The sequence below is a fragment of the Eumetopias jubatus genome, unplaced genomic scaffold (assembly GCF_037043125.1).
Source record: "Eumetopias jubatus isolate StellerSeaLion01/CBP00866 unplaced genomic scaffold, mEumJub1_p1.0 scaffold_4, whole genome shotgun sequence".
NCBI classification, from domain to species: domain Eukaryota; kingdom Metazoa; phylum Chordata; class Mammalia; order Carnivora; family Otariidae; genus Eumetopias; species Eumetopias jubatus.
Window position 1 is genome coordinate 137600864 of NW_028274810.1, and position 16476 is coordinate 137617339.

The following is a 16476-nucleotide window of genomic DNA, read 5'->3' on the forward strand; positions in this document are numbered from 1 at the left end:
AGAGGGGAAGCAAGGTCGTTAGTGAAGAAGCTACTCCAAAATATCAAAGCAAGACATGATGGTGGTTTGGACTAAGGATGTGACTTTGGAGGTGGTGTGTGAACTGACTGGATCCGGATATGCTTCAAATGTTAAAAACAAAGGGTTTGTTGGTGAATTCAGTGCACAGTGTAACAGCAAGAGAAAAGTCAAAGATGACTCCAAGGTTTTGGGTCTGAGCAACCGGACAGATGGAACTAGCATTCATAGAGATGGAGAAGAGCGCAAAAAGAGCAGGTTTTGACGAGCTACATGGGGGAGTTTGGTTTTGGACATGTTAATATTGAGATATTGAGTGGCTAGATAGAGTTTTTGTGAGTCTGTGGTTAACTATGGTCTGTGTTGGTGCTATAATTTGGGAGTTGTCAGTGTATATACTGCATTTAAAGCCCTTAGGTTGAATGATATCAACTAGGGTACTCACTTACATAGGAAAAAAATCCAAGACCCTGAGGCACTCCAAAATGAAGAGGCCTGAAAGATGAAAACGGTCTAGCAAAGGAGACTTCAGAGCACTTAGAATAAAATCCACATTCCTTACCTTAATCATGACCTGGCCCTTCTCAACGTCTTTCACCTCGCTGTCTAGTCACACAGGATATTTAGCTTTTGGAATATACCAAGTCCTTTCCTGTCTCGTGGGCTTTTCGTTTGCTAAGCCATCCACCAGGCGTGGTTTTACCCTGGCTCCAATTTTAGTCGCTTCCTTCTGTCACTACAACTCTCAGTTAAATTGGTACTCTGAGTTTTTTCTCTAACCCCCCGAATTAAATAAACCCAGCCCGACTACCCTCACCAAATTATGGCTCTTACTATAATCTAAAATTATTTCACTTGTTTCCCGTCTAGAAACCCGTCCCACCTTAATTTAACAAACGATTACAAAACGATCACTATATGCCAAATAAAACCTCAGGTATTCCTTCTCCTACGCAATTTCTCGGGGAGCAAGAGCCCCATTATCTTGTCCTCTGCCGCATCCCAATGTAATCGACAATCCCTCAGCAGTCAAATCTCAGTTTTCCAAAATTTATTAGCGGAACGGAGAGTAGGATACTGCAAACTTGAAAACAGAAGAAATTACGCCCGCGGCTCCGCCCCGTCCCAGAACTGCCTAAAAGGAGGGAGGACTCGCACGCATGCGCCATTGTTCTCTGAGCGCTTCGGGCTGAACCCCACCCCTTTTCCTTGGCGTGCTTAGCCACTGCGCATGCGCAACGCGGACCTGTTTGTTCGTTTGTCGGCGTTATCAATAAAGTTTTAGCGAGTACAGACTCCTTTTTTACTTGGCAAGATGGCGGAGTACGATTTGACTACTCGCATCGCTCACTTTTTGGATCGGCATCTGGTCTTTCCGTTGCTTGAGTTTCTCTCCGTAAAAGAGGTGAGGGGGGCTTTGACCGCGAGGAAGGTGTGGGAGCGCGTGAGGCTCGGGGCAAGGCTGAGAGGCGGTGGCGATAGCCCTAGGCCTGACACACGTGTGAGGCGGCCGCGAGTTTGGTCCCGAGTTGGGCAGTAAGGATCTGCTGGTAATTGAGCGTCGTCCCAGTTAGCACCGCAGAATTTGGTTGTGACGAGAAGTGAGGTGACAGCAGGCAACTTAGGGGAGAAAGGTCTCTGCTTCACTACTGGAGGTGACAGTGCTGGAGGGACTTCCGCGTCAGTTCCTCTCGGAAGTTGACGGACCATTCGCCAGCTTCCCTGTAGTAACGCCTGCTTCTTAAAAGCAAATGGGAGTGTTACAGATTTTGGGTTTTCTTTAGGGAACTGTGGGAGGGGTGTGCTTGGCTTTGTGTTTTTGTTTGCCGGATCTTTGGAATAATTTACACTTAAATACCTAGTACTTTAATTTACATGAAGTTGTGAATTCTTCGCCAAGAGTTTTCCTGGTTTTTCGGTAAGTAGCCACTTCCTAGAAGCGTGGCATATTTTGTCGGATGGGGACGGCTTCCCCCCCCCCCAAAAAAAAAAAACCTGGACAATTTTTTTTTACTTAAAAGTGGTTTTCCGGTGTATACAGACTTCGAGTAAATTTGAACGTTAACGTTCATTTAGCTACTCACGATACTTTGAATTAGCCTGTGGTTCTGGTACCTCATTTCAAAACGTCTCAATCCTGAAAGTTTTTGAACTATTGGGCTTAGTTATATCTTGAGCTTGTTGGAAAATCGATACATTGTAGTAATTATAATAAAGTAACGTTACTATGATGAAGGGATTTGATTATTGGCCAGAAAAGTAAATGAATTCTATATCTGAAAGCCGATTACAACGTAAGTCTACTTTAGGGAACTCTAGATTTGGGGAGTTGATTTGTGTGGCTCAACAACAATAAAACAGAAAAGCTCTGCAAATAAACATTAAATTGTTCTGCTAACTTTTCAGATCTTCCTGGTAGTGACTGTTCATTAGGTATAATCCTCAAATTTATCTGATCCTTTTCTAAGGACTCTAAAGTTGTGATGTTAGGGAACAGCAAAGTTTATTTTCAGTAAATTTCAGGAATGTAAAAATAAAGCAATATAAAGCTTTATCATGAGAGGATATGTTTTTTCTTTATTTTTCCTCACGTAGGATGTACTTAAACCTATATTTTAGAGCTTGCCTAAAACAGTACATTCTTTTTTTTCCCTTCCTGGATGTGTGAGGATAATTCACCAAAGATCAAAGAATAGAAAAATGCCATATTTGAAATCCTTTATCAGCTACTTGTAGAAATGCTTCTAAATCAGCCAAAGTTCATATTCTTGTAATGTGTTCTTTACACTTTTGTTTTACAAGGCAGATAGATAAAAGGAAGGAATATGTGAGTGTAAATTAGTTTTTCATGGGGTAAGACCAAAACCATGAAGGGCAGCTGAGAATCCGTGGAAAATAACTGCTCAGTACTTGCCTCTTTGTAGAGAATGTTGGTAAGATGGCTGGAGTATACCAAGAGGAAGACAGATGCTAGAGTATTTACTTAGCAGTTACTAAGTATAGGGCTATCATGGAATTGTGTTAAATCTAGGATAAAACCCAGACATTTCACCGGTGAAAAACTTACCTATCCTTTAGAGGAGATAAAGATCTATAATTACATATGAGACAAAAAGGAACACATGTCAGAGAAGTACTGGCAGAGTGCTGTCAAAATTGAAGAGATTCTATTCAGTGGGCAAAAAGGACTTTTGAGGATAGGTTTTAGGTTGAGTTTTAGATGGTTAGGATAGAGGCAGTGATCATGATTGATAAGAGTAACAATTTGATATATTTGTAACATGTTGGATACTGTAAGCTCTATGAGAGCAGGAACTTTGTTTTGTTCTCTGCTGTGCCCTTAGCATGTAAAAGAGAGTCTGGCATAAAGGCTTTTAGTGATTATTTGATATCTCTGCACTTCAGAGGTGTTACTTTCTCATCTTAAGTAAGCCTGTCTCATGCGTAGGAGTGTTGATACTGCCACCAATCTTGGAAGGCACGTAACCTTCTGGGACAAAGTGAGTATTCCTGAATATTTTCCATTAGGAGGCTAGGCCATCCTGTGTGAGAGAGGAGTGAGGCAGCCAATTGGGGTCTTGAGGAGTGAGGTAAGGAATGGAAATGGGGACTGAGAAAACTGACCAAAGTATAAGGATTGGTAAGTGTGGATGGCCCAACTGAGATTGAAAATCATACATTTATAAGAGCTGATGATGTAATTTTTGAACCGAGAGCAGCAGTGGAAGGTTACTTAAGTAGTGTAGAAATGTTTGGAGGTATGCTTGTAGATATACGTCATTTAGAGATGGATTGCTGATCAGCAGAGAAAAGCACAGATGTGACTGAATAGCATTATTGCCTGCTTTTGAAACATTTTACAGTCGTCCTTAGCCAGAACATACAAGACAGATGACTTTTTCCAGAAATACTGACATTGAAGTATGTTTGATTGGAGAAAATGGTTGGAATCAATGATATTACTAATGAGAAAATCTTTGAAATAGCTAAAAATGACATCTAAACTAATGTGGAAAGTGATAACCAAAAAGGATGTTATAAAAATTAAAAAGAACAGAGGGTATAATGAAGCATTTTAATGGTAATGGTGAAAGAGATGAATTTAAGTTAAATCTTAGAGATAAGGTACTAAATGAAAGTTGTGGAAAGTTGGAAATTTTAAGATTCGAGTTTCTTAAGAATCATCAGTATGGATGTTGAATTTGTGGAGGATGACAGCAGGAAGAGATGTCAAAGGAATATTTTCTTTTTTTAATTTTTAAAGATGTTATTTATTCGACAGAGCAAGAGAGCACAAGTAGGGGGAGCATCAGAGGGAGAGGGAGAAGCAGGTTCCCCGCTGAGCAGGGAATCTATGCGGGGTTCTGTCCTAGAGCCCTGGGATCATGACCTGAGCTGAAGGCAGACACTTAACCGACCGAGCCACCTGGGGGCCCCTAAAAATAATTTTTAACAGATGAACATTTGCAAACATTTTCAGTTATAGAACACTAACTTTGGTACCTTAATAGTTCCTACCCCCCAAAATTTCATTCATCTCATTAGTAGATCTCTTTTACAAAAAAGTTTACTCCATTATTTTTTGCTTCAAAAAAGAAAGAAATTGTGGAAACTCTTATAGTACTTATAAGTATTATCCTAGATTTTTTTTTTAAGATTTATTTTAGAGAGAGAGAGCTTGCAAGAGAGCACACTTGGCGGGGGGGAGGGCAGAGACAAGAGGGAGAGAGAGAATCTCAAACGGACTCCCTGCTGAGTGCAGAACCCCATTTGGGGCTCTATCCCAGGACCCTGAGATAATGACCTGAGCTGAAACCATGAGTCAAATGCTCAACGGACCGCCCGGGCGCCCCTAGTTTCCTAGATTTTTGCTTCTTGGTGCAAAAGTCTAGACTATTTACTGCCTGCCCTTTATAGAGTAAGTGTGGTTATAAGGCAGAATTTAGGGAAGGTGATATAAGCAGATACAGATTTAAGAGGCCAGTAAGATCTGATGGCTGAGGAGCAGTGCTTTGAATCTACAATAGATAGAGAAAATACAAATTAAAAGCTTATTAATGGGGTGGCAAGAAGAAGTTGGCATGTTTGGGAAAGATGTTTTCACAAGATTAGGTTTCTATAGGGTACACTGAAAGGAAGCTTTGATTTTTTTTAAGTAAACTTTTTATCAGATATACCATTCATACAGAAAAGTGCCCAATATAAGCACCATTTTTCGAAGTGAAACCACTTGTGTGACCACCATAAAACATTACAAATATCCTAAAAACCTTCCTCTGACCCTTGAGTCACTACTCACACCTCCCAAAGGTAAGCACTAGTCTGATCTAGAATAGTTTTGCCTGGTTTTGATTTTGCATATATGAAATTAAGCATTTTACTGTTTTTATGACTTATTTTATTCAACATTGTGATAGTCATCCAAGTTGGTAGGATAACTGTAGTTCTTTGATTCGAATGCTGAATGTTAATCTGTTACATATTACAGTTTATCCATTCTAATGTTGATAAACTTGACTATTAAAGTAGTACTACTATGAACATTCTTAGAAATGTCCTTTGAATATATGCACCAGGTTCTCTTGGGTATCACGGAGCAGAATGACTAGGTCTAAAAGTATTTTTGATTTTAGGAGATAAAAACAGTTTTCCAAAGCTGTTGTACTTCTGCCAGAAGAGTAAGTGTACAGTTGCTCTAAATCTACACCAGTACTGGTATTGCCATTTTTTTTGTTTTTGTTTTTTAATGTGGCTTTAATTTTCATTTTCTGTATGATTAATGAAGTTGAGATATTTGGTGTTTTTGGCCATTTGGTTATACTCTTGTAAAGTGGCTATTAAAATTTTTTAGCCATTTTCAGCCCTTTATTTTCTTACTCTTTTGTAGGAGTTTGGAAGATTCAGTTTTGATCTCATGGCTGTACCATTTCATCACCTTCATCTTTTCACAGGCTTTTAAATGTGGAATCTTCCTGCATTTTTCTTTCCTTGACAAAATAAAATTTAGTACGCAAATCTTTTGCTGAAGCTTTTATCTCGATGACTGCTTATTTAAAAAAATTTTTTTTAATTTTGGTTTCTGTCTCCTTGAATACTGTTGTGTGGGATCCCTACATACTGCTCATTGCCCTAAACTTCACATTTTTGTGAGTTTGCTGGTGTATCTATTTGGTCCTTGTCCTGTGGGTTAAATTGTTTCTTAAGTCCTTGCAAAAACCTATGACATGGTTGACTTAGAGAATAGGTACTAGTTCTGTTTTAGTGGTGTGGATGGGGAAGGATTATAAAGAAAGGATTCAAATGATTTAGTGAAAAAATATGTGGGGGTAGACAAAAGGCTATCTCAAGGAGAGATGAGTAGGTATCATGTGGATGTGAGATAGTGAGAAGATAAAAATTTTGAGTTGATTTCTAATTACCTGATGTGGTAAGGAAACAACTCTATGTGCTTGTCAGTAGAGTTGGTGTGGCTGTTTATCATTTTATTTGGGGGAACTTCAACATATTCATTAGAAAGTAATTTTTTCTTGCAGATATATAATGAAAAAGAATTATTACAAGGGAAATTGGATCTCCTTAGTGATACCAACATGGTGGACTTTGCTATGGATGTATACAAAAACCTTTATTCTGATGATATTCCACATGGTAAGTTTTGTCAGCTTCTCTCATGAACTGAGTATGTGTGTGTGTTAAAGTTTTGTGATTTATAGGGCGCCTGGGTGGCTCAGTTGGTTAAGCAACTGCCTTCGGCTCAGGTCATGATCCTGGGGTCCCCGGATCAAGTCCCGCATTGGGCTCCCTGCTCGGCATGGAGCCTGCTTCTCCCTCTGACCCTCCCCCCCTCATGTGCTCTCTCTCTCTCTCTCTCAAATAAATAAATAAAGTCTTTAAAAAAAAGTTTTGTGATTTATAAAAGAGCTTTAGTCAAAAGTCTTTTAATAACTATTTGAATGGTTTAAAAATTCTCTGGATGAAAGGTAATGTGAAGGTTACATGTCATCTAAAGTATATTTTCTCACTACAAAAGGTGTGATACTACTTTAAAACATGATTTTCAGATATGTTCCGTTCATAGTATGTATGATCAAAATTGTGCTTATGAATCAGATTGTCTCCTTAGAATGATCTGAGAATGTTGCTGTTTTTGGTCTGCTAACTTTTTGAGTTAGCATCTGTGTGCCTTAGAGACTTTTCATCTTGAAGCATCTGGGAATAGCGAGGGTTCTCAAAAGTATTGTCCCCAGTACCAGCATCATCAGTTCACCTGGGAGGACTTGTTAGAAATGCAAATTTTGGGGTCATACCCCAGATCTACTTAATCAGAAACTGTTGGCTGAGGCCCAGTGCTTAAATTGGAGAACTATTGGGGTATGGTGTTTTCCACATTCTTGTTTTCTGTGGTAATTGATGTTCCTTTAAAAAAAAAAAAAAAAAAGGTTTTCCCATAAGTTTGAAAAATATTATTTCTCTTATGAACCTGGTATTTTTTTTTTAAGATTTTATTTATTAGAGAGAGAGAGAGAAACAGCATGAGAGGGGAGAAGGTCAGAGGGAGAAGCAGGCTCCCCGCTGAGCCGGGAGCCTGATGCGGGACTCGATCCCGGGACTCCGGGATCATGACCTGAGCCAAAGGCAGTCGCTTAACCAACTGAGCCACCCAGGCACCTGGTATTTTAAAAAAATTCTAAGAATACTTTCAGTAGAGAAGTATAATTTGTTTAAATTGACATTTTCCAAAATTTGATCACAGATACCCTTTTATGTTTGAGAAACGTTGTAGTAACACTTTTTAATGTATAACACGTTATTACACTAAACATAATCACCTTTTTAAATTATAGTGAATGACAGCAGCTCTTTAAATTTTAGTTTGTGATGAAAAAGTTAACTATTTCTTAGTGAAAGTTTAAAACATGCCTGCAGTGTAGGTTATCTGCAAGTTTTCTCTGATTCTTCATAATGCAGTAAAAGGAAATGAGAACTGGGTTTGCGAGATTACAGAATTAGATTTATAGTGAAAAGAGATTACTGACTGGATTTAAATTCCATTTTACCTAATTGGAAATCTATAGTAATATATAAACCCTCTGAGTCTCTGTTCAGAAACTCTGGGATAATATTCACCTGAGAAAATTCAATGAGAACAAATATAAAAACAATAAGAGTGAAGTCTCTGAAATGTGGAATAAGGTAATCGTTTCTCGGCAGCCATCCCTCCCCCCGGCTGTATCTGTATCTTCCTCAGTTTTCTTTAAGAGTAAGAAGATTCCCTCTTTATGTGCCTTTGCACCGCTAGAAAGTAAAAAATGGATCTGGGAGACTTATTGAATTGGTGGTTCCTGGCATATGAATATATTGGGGGTAAATAAATTTATGAATAATTTAAATAAACTGAAAAATTTCCAGAGACATCCTCATGGTGAGCAGTATAGTTTAACATAGAGTACTCCTTTGCATTTTTAATTAGCTTTGAGAGAAAAAAGAACCACAGTTGTTGCACAACTGAAACAGCTTCAGGCAGAAACAGAACCAATTGTGAAGATGTTTGAAGATCCAGAAACTACAAGGCAGATGCAGTCAACCAGGTAACCTCCCTTAATTTGAATAATCTGAAAATTCTCTTTTCTGGATTAAGACTAATGTTAATTCAAATTTTATCTAATATCCCATCATAAAAGTTCATGGCTTAATTGATTACCTGTTTATTTTTATTTATCCTTGTGTAGGGACCAGGAATTCCTTAATAAACATTAATCCTAATTTTATTTTTAACTTCTTTACCAGTTATCCAAATCTGATTATGCTGGAGCAGTTTTGCCTTCTTCCTCTCTTCCCAGTGGACATTGGCAATGTCTGATGACATTTTTAGTTATCACTATTGAAGGGGTGCGACTAGCACCTAGCAAGGAGAGGCCAGGGATGCTGCTAACCATCCTGCAATGCATCCGACAGTACCCTACACCCCCAACAAAGAATATCCAACCCAAAAGTGTCAGTAGTACTGAGGTTGACGTACCTGTGCCTGGGCAGTACCAAGAGGGAAACCTGAGCTCACTTTATCACTTGGTTGCATTCTCTAATATCCTTCCAACCTCATTGCCCAGCCCAAGAAGGGAGGGTAGTGTAGAGCTGATAAGGTTATTTTATTCTTAATTTCCTCTTAACTAGAAATAAACTTATTGTTTGGTTTCCAAAGAATGCATGTTGCCTCATTCTGACTTAATGTATATCATTAATTGAAGCCCTTTGGGTTATTAGAACTTCTTTAAGACAAAATCTGCTAAAATTGTACATTGCCATTGTGGTAGATCTTAGCTGCTAATGTATTTACTAGAGAAATTGCTGAAGATTTTCCTGTGTTGTGTCTTCAGTTCATACAGTATGTGACCAGAACAAATTTTTGGAGAGATTAGTTTCAAATTTTCATTTGTGATTTGGGGAAGTGTTACCAGATAATTTTAAGCAAAAGAGCAAATACTACACGATTACTATACCATTATAATGTAACCTGCTACATTACTAACTACACCATGTTATATCTATCTGTGTATATACAGGTAGATATATACATATATACACAGCTCTATCTTACAAAGCAGTTATATATGGCTGTGTGTGTACGTGCAAGTGCACTATACTACTTACTACACAGAATAGAATATAATGACTGAGACCTGCAGGTCACATGTAAGTGCACCCAGAGGAACAGGTGAAATAATCCGGCTGTTAGGGTACAACAGAAAATTTAGAATTTAAATTCTAAATTTAGTGACTTAAATACTAGAAATTAATGGGATTAGGGTATGAATCAAGATGAATATAGATTTATTCACCAATTATTAGAGAAGACTCCTTGCGGTTTAATAGGCATAGCATTGAGATAAATGAAAGGATGGAATTGTGTTTTAAAACTTTGCAAAGGAATAACCTCTTCCTGCCAATTCCTGTTTTTAAATTTCATTGAATATATAACGTTTTACTTCTCATACTTTCCCAGAAATACCTAGTCAACCAAAGGACAGTGATTATGTACCTGAAAGATACAAGGAGTGTAACACAGTTATTCACTGTGATCCACACTTAAGTTTTTTTTTTAAATCTTGTTAAAATTCATGCATATTTCATATTCACTATTATAATATACCCATGTTAATGTTGGTGATGATATATTCCCTCCCCATTAAGGAGGTAAAATTAAACTCTGGAAAAACATGCCACAGCATTCCCTCTGTGATACGCATAAGAAAATGTTTTCTTTTTTGAAAATGCCCAGTAAGTGGGCCACTGTGCCCATCTATCACTTGTTCCTTGGTGTCTTTGTTATCGTTTTGTCTTTTACCAGCCTGGCAGCGTCTTAGTTACACAAAGCCAATTTAAGAAAAGTTCAATTGGGTTGACACTGATACGGGTAATAATTATATAGGGTGTGTGGCATAGAAATGTAAGTTAAGCATAATCAATTATTATATTAATTTTGTATTGTTCTGTTTATTCTGGAAGTCCTATTTCTAGTGTTTAAGTATTAAGATATTTAAATGGCTTTATGTGGGTAATAGGATGAACATTGGTTATGCTTATTTTGTTTCTGTGACCTATAAAGTACAATAATTTTTCTTTCTAATTAAGAGATGGTCGGATGCTGTTTGACTACCTGGCGGACAAGCATGGTGTAAGTGGTATTTTAAAAATTTTCTTTAGTTCTGTTTTAATAGGGCTAATTAAAGAACAGTGCTGCATAGATAGGTTCAAGGCTTGGCAAGATTATAATTTCTAGATTAATTTATTAAATATAAGACCTGGTAGTTTTGAAACTTCAGTTTTTAAAAATTGATGCTGATGGGAAAATGAGGTGCTTATACTTTAGATCATAGAAATTTTCAAAACTTTATTTTTTTAGGATAATCAAGTAATGGGTACCATTTTATATTTCTGATGGATTAACAAAGATAGAACTAAATTGGAATTAAAAATGTTTTGAGCAGTAGAATTAAGTAATACTTTGGCTGCCTTGTGGAATATAGTAGTTCTTGACATTATCAAGGTCTTCATAAATCCCCCATAAAGGAATTTTATCGTAGACTTCCCTAGTCGTCTCCCAGTCTCATTTTCCCTTGTGTTAACTTAAAGTGTGAGGATTTGCATATACAATTAGTTCTTTACTTGCATTCAAGTTTCTTCTCTCATTTAACAATAAACTGTAACAAGAGGTATGCTGACCACTGTACAAATTATTCTTTCTAGTTTCCAAATAGAATGTTTGGTATATTTAATAATGTTCTAGTTTGTAGCCCTTCTCTTACATTTCTTTACTTTCGCTTTCCTTGCATTGCTAACTTTAAAAGTTGCTGTAATTTTGGGGCCAGTTTTCACAGAGAACTGAAATTTACTGTACATGTTATTTGTACAGAATCACAAACGTTGTAGGAATTCATGCTCTTAGTAGTTGTCTAAGCTCAGTCGCTAACTGAGAGACTCACACCTCAGACCTTTCCCTGCAATTCAAATTCTCACTGCAACGAATTAGGTATTGTTACAATTCATAACTCTTTGAGACCAGAATTATGAATGAAAAATCTACCAATTGCTAATGTATGTTTTCAGAGTCATGTTTTTGATCATGGTTTTTGTTTTATTTTGGTTTTTTTGTGACACTTGGGGTACACTGAGAGAATTGACGTATCTGGGGACATTTAAAGGAGTAAATGGTTTCAATTTTAAAACTCAAAGTTAAAAACAGAACTGATGCTTTTTTCTTTTTTCTTTTTAGTTTAGGCAGGAATATTTAGATACACTCTACAGGTATGCGAAATTTCAGTATGAATGTGGGAATTACTCTGGAGCCGCAGAATATCTTTACTTCTTTAGAGTATTGGTGAGTAAATTTTTTTTCTTCTCTCAGACTTTGTAGGATTCCCTTGGTTTGTCAAAACATATCTATAGATTTGATTCTGTACATAAAGTTTCAAGAATCCTTGGTGAAAGGAGAAAAACTTTCTCAACAAAGAACAAATAGAAATAGGAAAGCTTATATCAGGACCTCAAAATTTGGAGAGAGATTTAACTTTCCTTGAAATCCAAAAGTAAGACCCGCTAATTTGTTATTTTATGTATAATTGAGTGATTGGCATTAGCAAAATTCTATCATGTAATCAATTTGTAATATTACTGTGTAGCACAGTGAACAGGACATTGTGGATGCTTAAATATTTATTGAATAAATCCATTATTCCTAATTTTAATTAAATATGTTATGCTGTATACATCCCTTGAGTTTGTTTCAAACAACTATGGAGTTCTAATGATATTTGAAAAAAAATTATGCCTTAATAGTAACTTTTTTCCATTTACTTCTACCCTTAGCTGTTAGGAAATAAAACTCAATGATTTTTTTTTAATAATGTAGGGGGAAGGTAAATTTAAATTGTGCTATTAAGAGCAAATATCTAACCATGAAGAGCCCTGTTGTTATTTTCATTTGCCTATTGACAAGTTCCTAGATTCAGTGCTTTTTCTGGGAAAAAAGAAAATTGCATGAAGCCAAAGAAAAAAATAAGGCTTTCAAATGAAAAAATTTTTTTCTCATTCTGTCTTCTGTGTAGGTAATTGTATTAATGCCTTCTAGAGTTGTCAAAACACCCTTGTTTTAACTAACTTCTCATTTGAGAAATTATAATTTGTTACTCACTTTGGGTTAGTAAGCAAGTACCTAAGTGTCTGATTTCTCTAGTTAGTCCTAGATGTTGGGAAATGACCTCTTAAGACAGGGACTTCTTGTTTTCTAACCTTGGAAGAGTATTTCTTCTGTCTCTACTTTCTGGTGCCTTTATTCTTTTAGCTCCATATGCTTGCCACAAAGAAAAGACTTATAGCTGCTACCTTTGGTTGTTTTCTAGGAACTTAAATTTTTCTTTTTGGGGGAGCAAGGAAGGGGAAGAGATTGGTGTTTTAGTAATACAGCTAATTTCTACATTTAAAAAGTACTTAGAGAGCTTCGTTTTTTAAAGCTACCATCCATCCTTCAAAAGGAAATAAAGATTTTCAGTTTATTTCGAAGTTTGATTTGAAAAAAATTTATTTTTCTCTTATTCCCATTTGTGAATATTCTTAATTATAGATTAGCTTGGTTAGCTTACAAGTGCATTGAAGGTAATCAGTGATTCTAAACTTGTAGTGCTTATCAGAAAATTCCATCAGTTTTACTTTGAATATTACGAAGGATTTAGGAGAGCAAAAGTTGATTACTTTGGAAATGTAAACAGCTTAAACCAGGATTGTAAAATCAGAAGCCTGATATGATTACAGGTACATGAAAAGAGTTGGTTATTCATATCATTTGTTAATGCTGGGAGTGAATTTTGAGAATGAAGATTTAGTGTCATGTTAGAGTTCTAGCACAGTAAATTTATTGTTGCTGGTCAGTGAGTGAATGTGCCATTTTGCTAAGACATGGAAACTTAAGGTAACTGCTGGAAATCCAGATATTGAAACTCTTCTAGCATATCCACCCTTGAAAGCAGGTTGGTATGAAGAGCCAACTGTAATGACATGGACTTGAGCCAGAGTAGTACGCATGAACCTTTGGGGGATTAAAAAACTTGCTCTGCTGCTACAAAAAGCTTTTATCCTAACAAATAAAACATATCTTAGTTTTAACAGCATTTTACATTTATGTAGTGTGGTTTTATAATTAGTCTGAAAATTTCTACAAATGGTAGGTATATATATGTAAAAGGTTTGTGAAGTTTTTGTTTCCTTTTTTTTTTTTTTAAATATGAAGATCCTAGTTTGCTCCCTAACTTAAAAAAAAAAAATCTCAGTTTTAAGCTTTTGCATTGCCTAACAGGTCTTGTGTTGGAATTCAAATGGCATTTGGTTAGGTGATTGATTACCATGATTTGAACACAAAAATCAACGTTTTACATTAAGAGTAGTCAAAATATAGTGATTGGATAGTGCTTAGAAATTATGTGAAATTTATTTTAAATTTATGTCCCACCTGTGTGACAAAACATTTGAGTAGCTGGGAGTTGGCATATTGATAGGGGCTAACCAAGCTAAGTTTAAAACAACGGTTAATTTTACTTTGCTTTTTCTTTTGTTTAGATAGGCACTACTATAAAATCTATGTATTTGTTCAAAATCTTGTTAATAGCAAAGATTAAAAATCCTGGATTGGATTTGGGGTGAAAAATATCAGTGTTTTACATATTAGTTATTTACTTTTATTTTTTTGTAATAGCCTTTTCCTTTTTTTCATTTCTAAATTCTTGTCTCTTGATTGGTTATTCTTTTAAATCTATAGTTAGGGAAACATAAGCTATGAAAGAACCATTGTAACTATGATCTGAGATTAGAATTTGACTCTCCAGGTGACCTATTGTAGGTCAGTTTTGTGTAAATTAAAGCTGTGTGACCCCAGAATCTACCTTTATTTTTAAAAAATGTGATGGTTTTTAGAATACATCAAGGAATATTTACATGCATCCTATTTGGTTGTGTTCTAAGAAATGCATTAATTTGGTATGAAATGGTGGAGCAGAATTGGCAGGAATTTTTGAAAATTTTTGTTTTAAAAGTTACAAAAATAAATAAAAGGAATTAACACTGTATTTTAATTAGTTTGTTAAAATTTGCACTCTCTGTCCCTTTGGTCTGACTTGAAAAATAACCCCTCCCCTTATCCAGCAGCTACTTGAAATAAAAGTGATTTTAAGATGCTAGAACTGTTGGTGATCATATTTTAGTAGTGTGATCACTCAGAATTTAAAATTGATCGCCTGTAAGTACATGCCATTTAATTTAAAGGTACTTCTCCTTGACTCAAGAAAGCTTAAGTAATGATGACTTTTGGAAGCTTTGGGATCTTGACTGAAGTTTTGGGTCTGATGTGCCCTGTTTGATAATGTTGATGTAAAAGATGTCTCATATTGATTTTCAGTTGCATAATTTATCACATTTTAATATCAAACTGGGATGTGTCTTGAATTGGTTGTGGTTTTAGAAACATGAATAAAAAAACTTCTAGGGATGCCTGGGTGGCTCAGTTGGTTAAGTGTCTGCCTTTGGCTCAGATCATGATCCCAGGGTCCTGGGATCAAGTCCCGCATCTGGTTCTCTGCTTGGCGGGGAGCCTGCTTTTCCCTCTTTCTCTGCCTGCTGCTCTGCATACTTGTGCTCTCTGTCAAATAAATAAATAAAATCTTTAAAAAAGTCTAGTTTTTGTCTACTACAAAAAAAATTGCCACGAATATTCAAATACAACTCTTTTTTTGTGGACATATATTGTAATGATAAGAACCAGTGGTTTCATGGATATGTTTCAAAATTTAATTTACCAATTTAGTGTTTGTTAGAGTTTGCTTAATGTTATTGAGTACATTAGAATTAATTACTGCCGTCAAAGTCCTTAATAGGTGTTTTGGGTTTGTGACCCTTTTCCATCAGTGGCAAAAAGAGATAGGTGCCTTTAGTCCTCCTATTTTGTGGTTTAGATGGTGGTATAAAATTTATAGATCTTGGGGCACCTGAGTGGCTCACTCGTTAAGCATTGGACACTTGGCTTTGGCTCAGGTCATGATCTCATGGGTCATGGGGATTGACCCACTGCATCCCCCATTGGGCTCTGTGCTCAGCTGGGAATCTGCTTGAAAGATTCTCTCCTTTTGCCCCTCCTCCACTCCTTGGTCTCTAAAAATAAATAAATAGATCTTTAAAAAAATTTATAGCTTTCATAATCAGAAGTGTAGTTTTGGGCAGATTACACTCTCCATGCATGAGTTTCCCCTCTTTAATTAAAATGGGGTTAAAAAATATTTACCTTTTATAATGTTTCTATTAGGATTATGTGAAAAATGAACATTTATTGCTCAGTACATATTCCTTTGATAATTATTAATTGTTATTAACTAGTATACCTGCTTTTCTCTCTCTGACTCCTTTCATTTGTGTCATAATTTGGATTTTTTTTTAAGATTTTATTTATATATTAGAGAAAGAGAGCGTGAGAGAGAGATCATGAGCAGTGGGGAGGGGTAGAGGGAGAAGCAGACTCCCTGCTGAGCAGAGAACCAGATGCGGGACTCGATCCCAGGACCCTGAGATCATGACCTGAGCCAAAGGGAGATGCTTAACCAACTGAGCCACCCAGGCACCCTGGATATTTTTTGTTCTGAAAATAATACTTTTAACACTAGTGCTGTATTCTAGTTTTAACTTACTCTTTCTGATTTAGACTGAATATCACAAAGCTGTGTGTTTTTATTTTTTTAAAGATTTTATTTATTTATTTGACAGAGAGATAGCGAGAGAGCACACAAGCATGGGGAGTGGTCGGCAGAAGGAAAGGGAGAAGCAGGCTCCCTGCTGAGCAAGGAGCCTAATGTGGGGCTCAATCCCAGGACCCTGGGATCATGATCTGAGCGGAATGCAGATGCTTAACTGACTGAGCCACCCAGG

The 16476-nt window shown here is 36.4% G+C and overlaps 1 protein-coding gene across 1 annotated transcript in view; it reads left to right on the top strand.

The window, feature by feature from the left end:
* Positions 1–1299: 1299 nt before the first annotated feature.
* Positions 1300–16476, top strand: part of EIF3E (eukaryotic translation initiation factor 3 subunit E) — a 47136-nt gene continuing 31959 nt past the window's right edge. Inside the window, exons 1-5 of the mRNA XM_028111710.2 lie at positions 1300–1423; positions 6552–6666; positions 8489–8606; positions 10648–10690; positions 11789–11893. Of these exons, the coding sequence (XP_027967511.1) occupies positions 1334–1423; positions 6552–6666; positions 8489–8606; positions 10648–10690; positions 11789–11893 (471 nt within the window). The 5' untranslated portion in view covers positions 1300–1333. The remainder of the gene's footprint in view (positions 1424–6551; positions 6667–8488; positions 8607–10647; positions 10691–11788; positions 11894–16476) is intronic.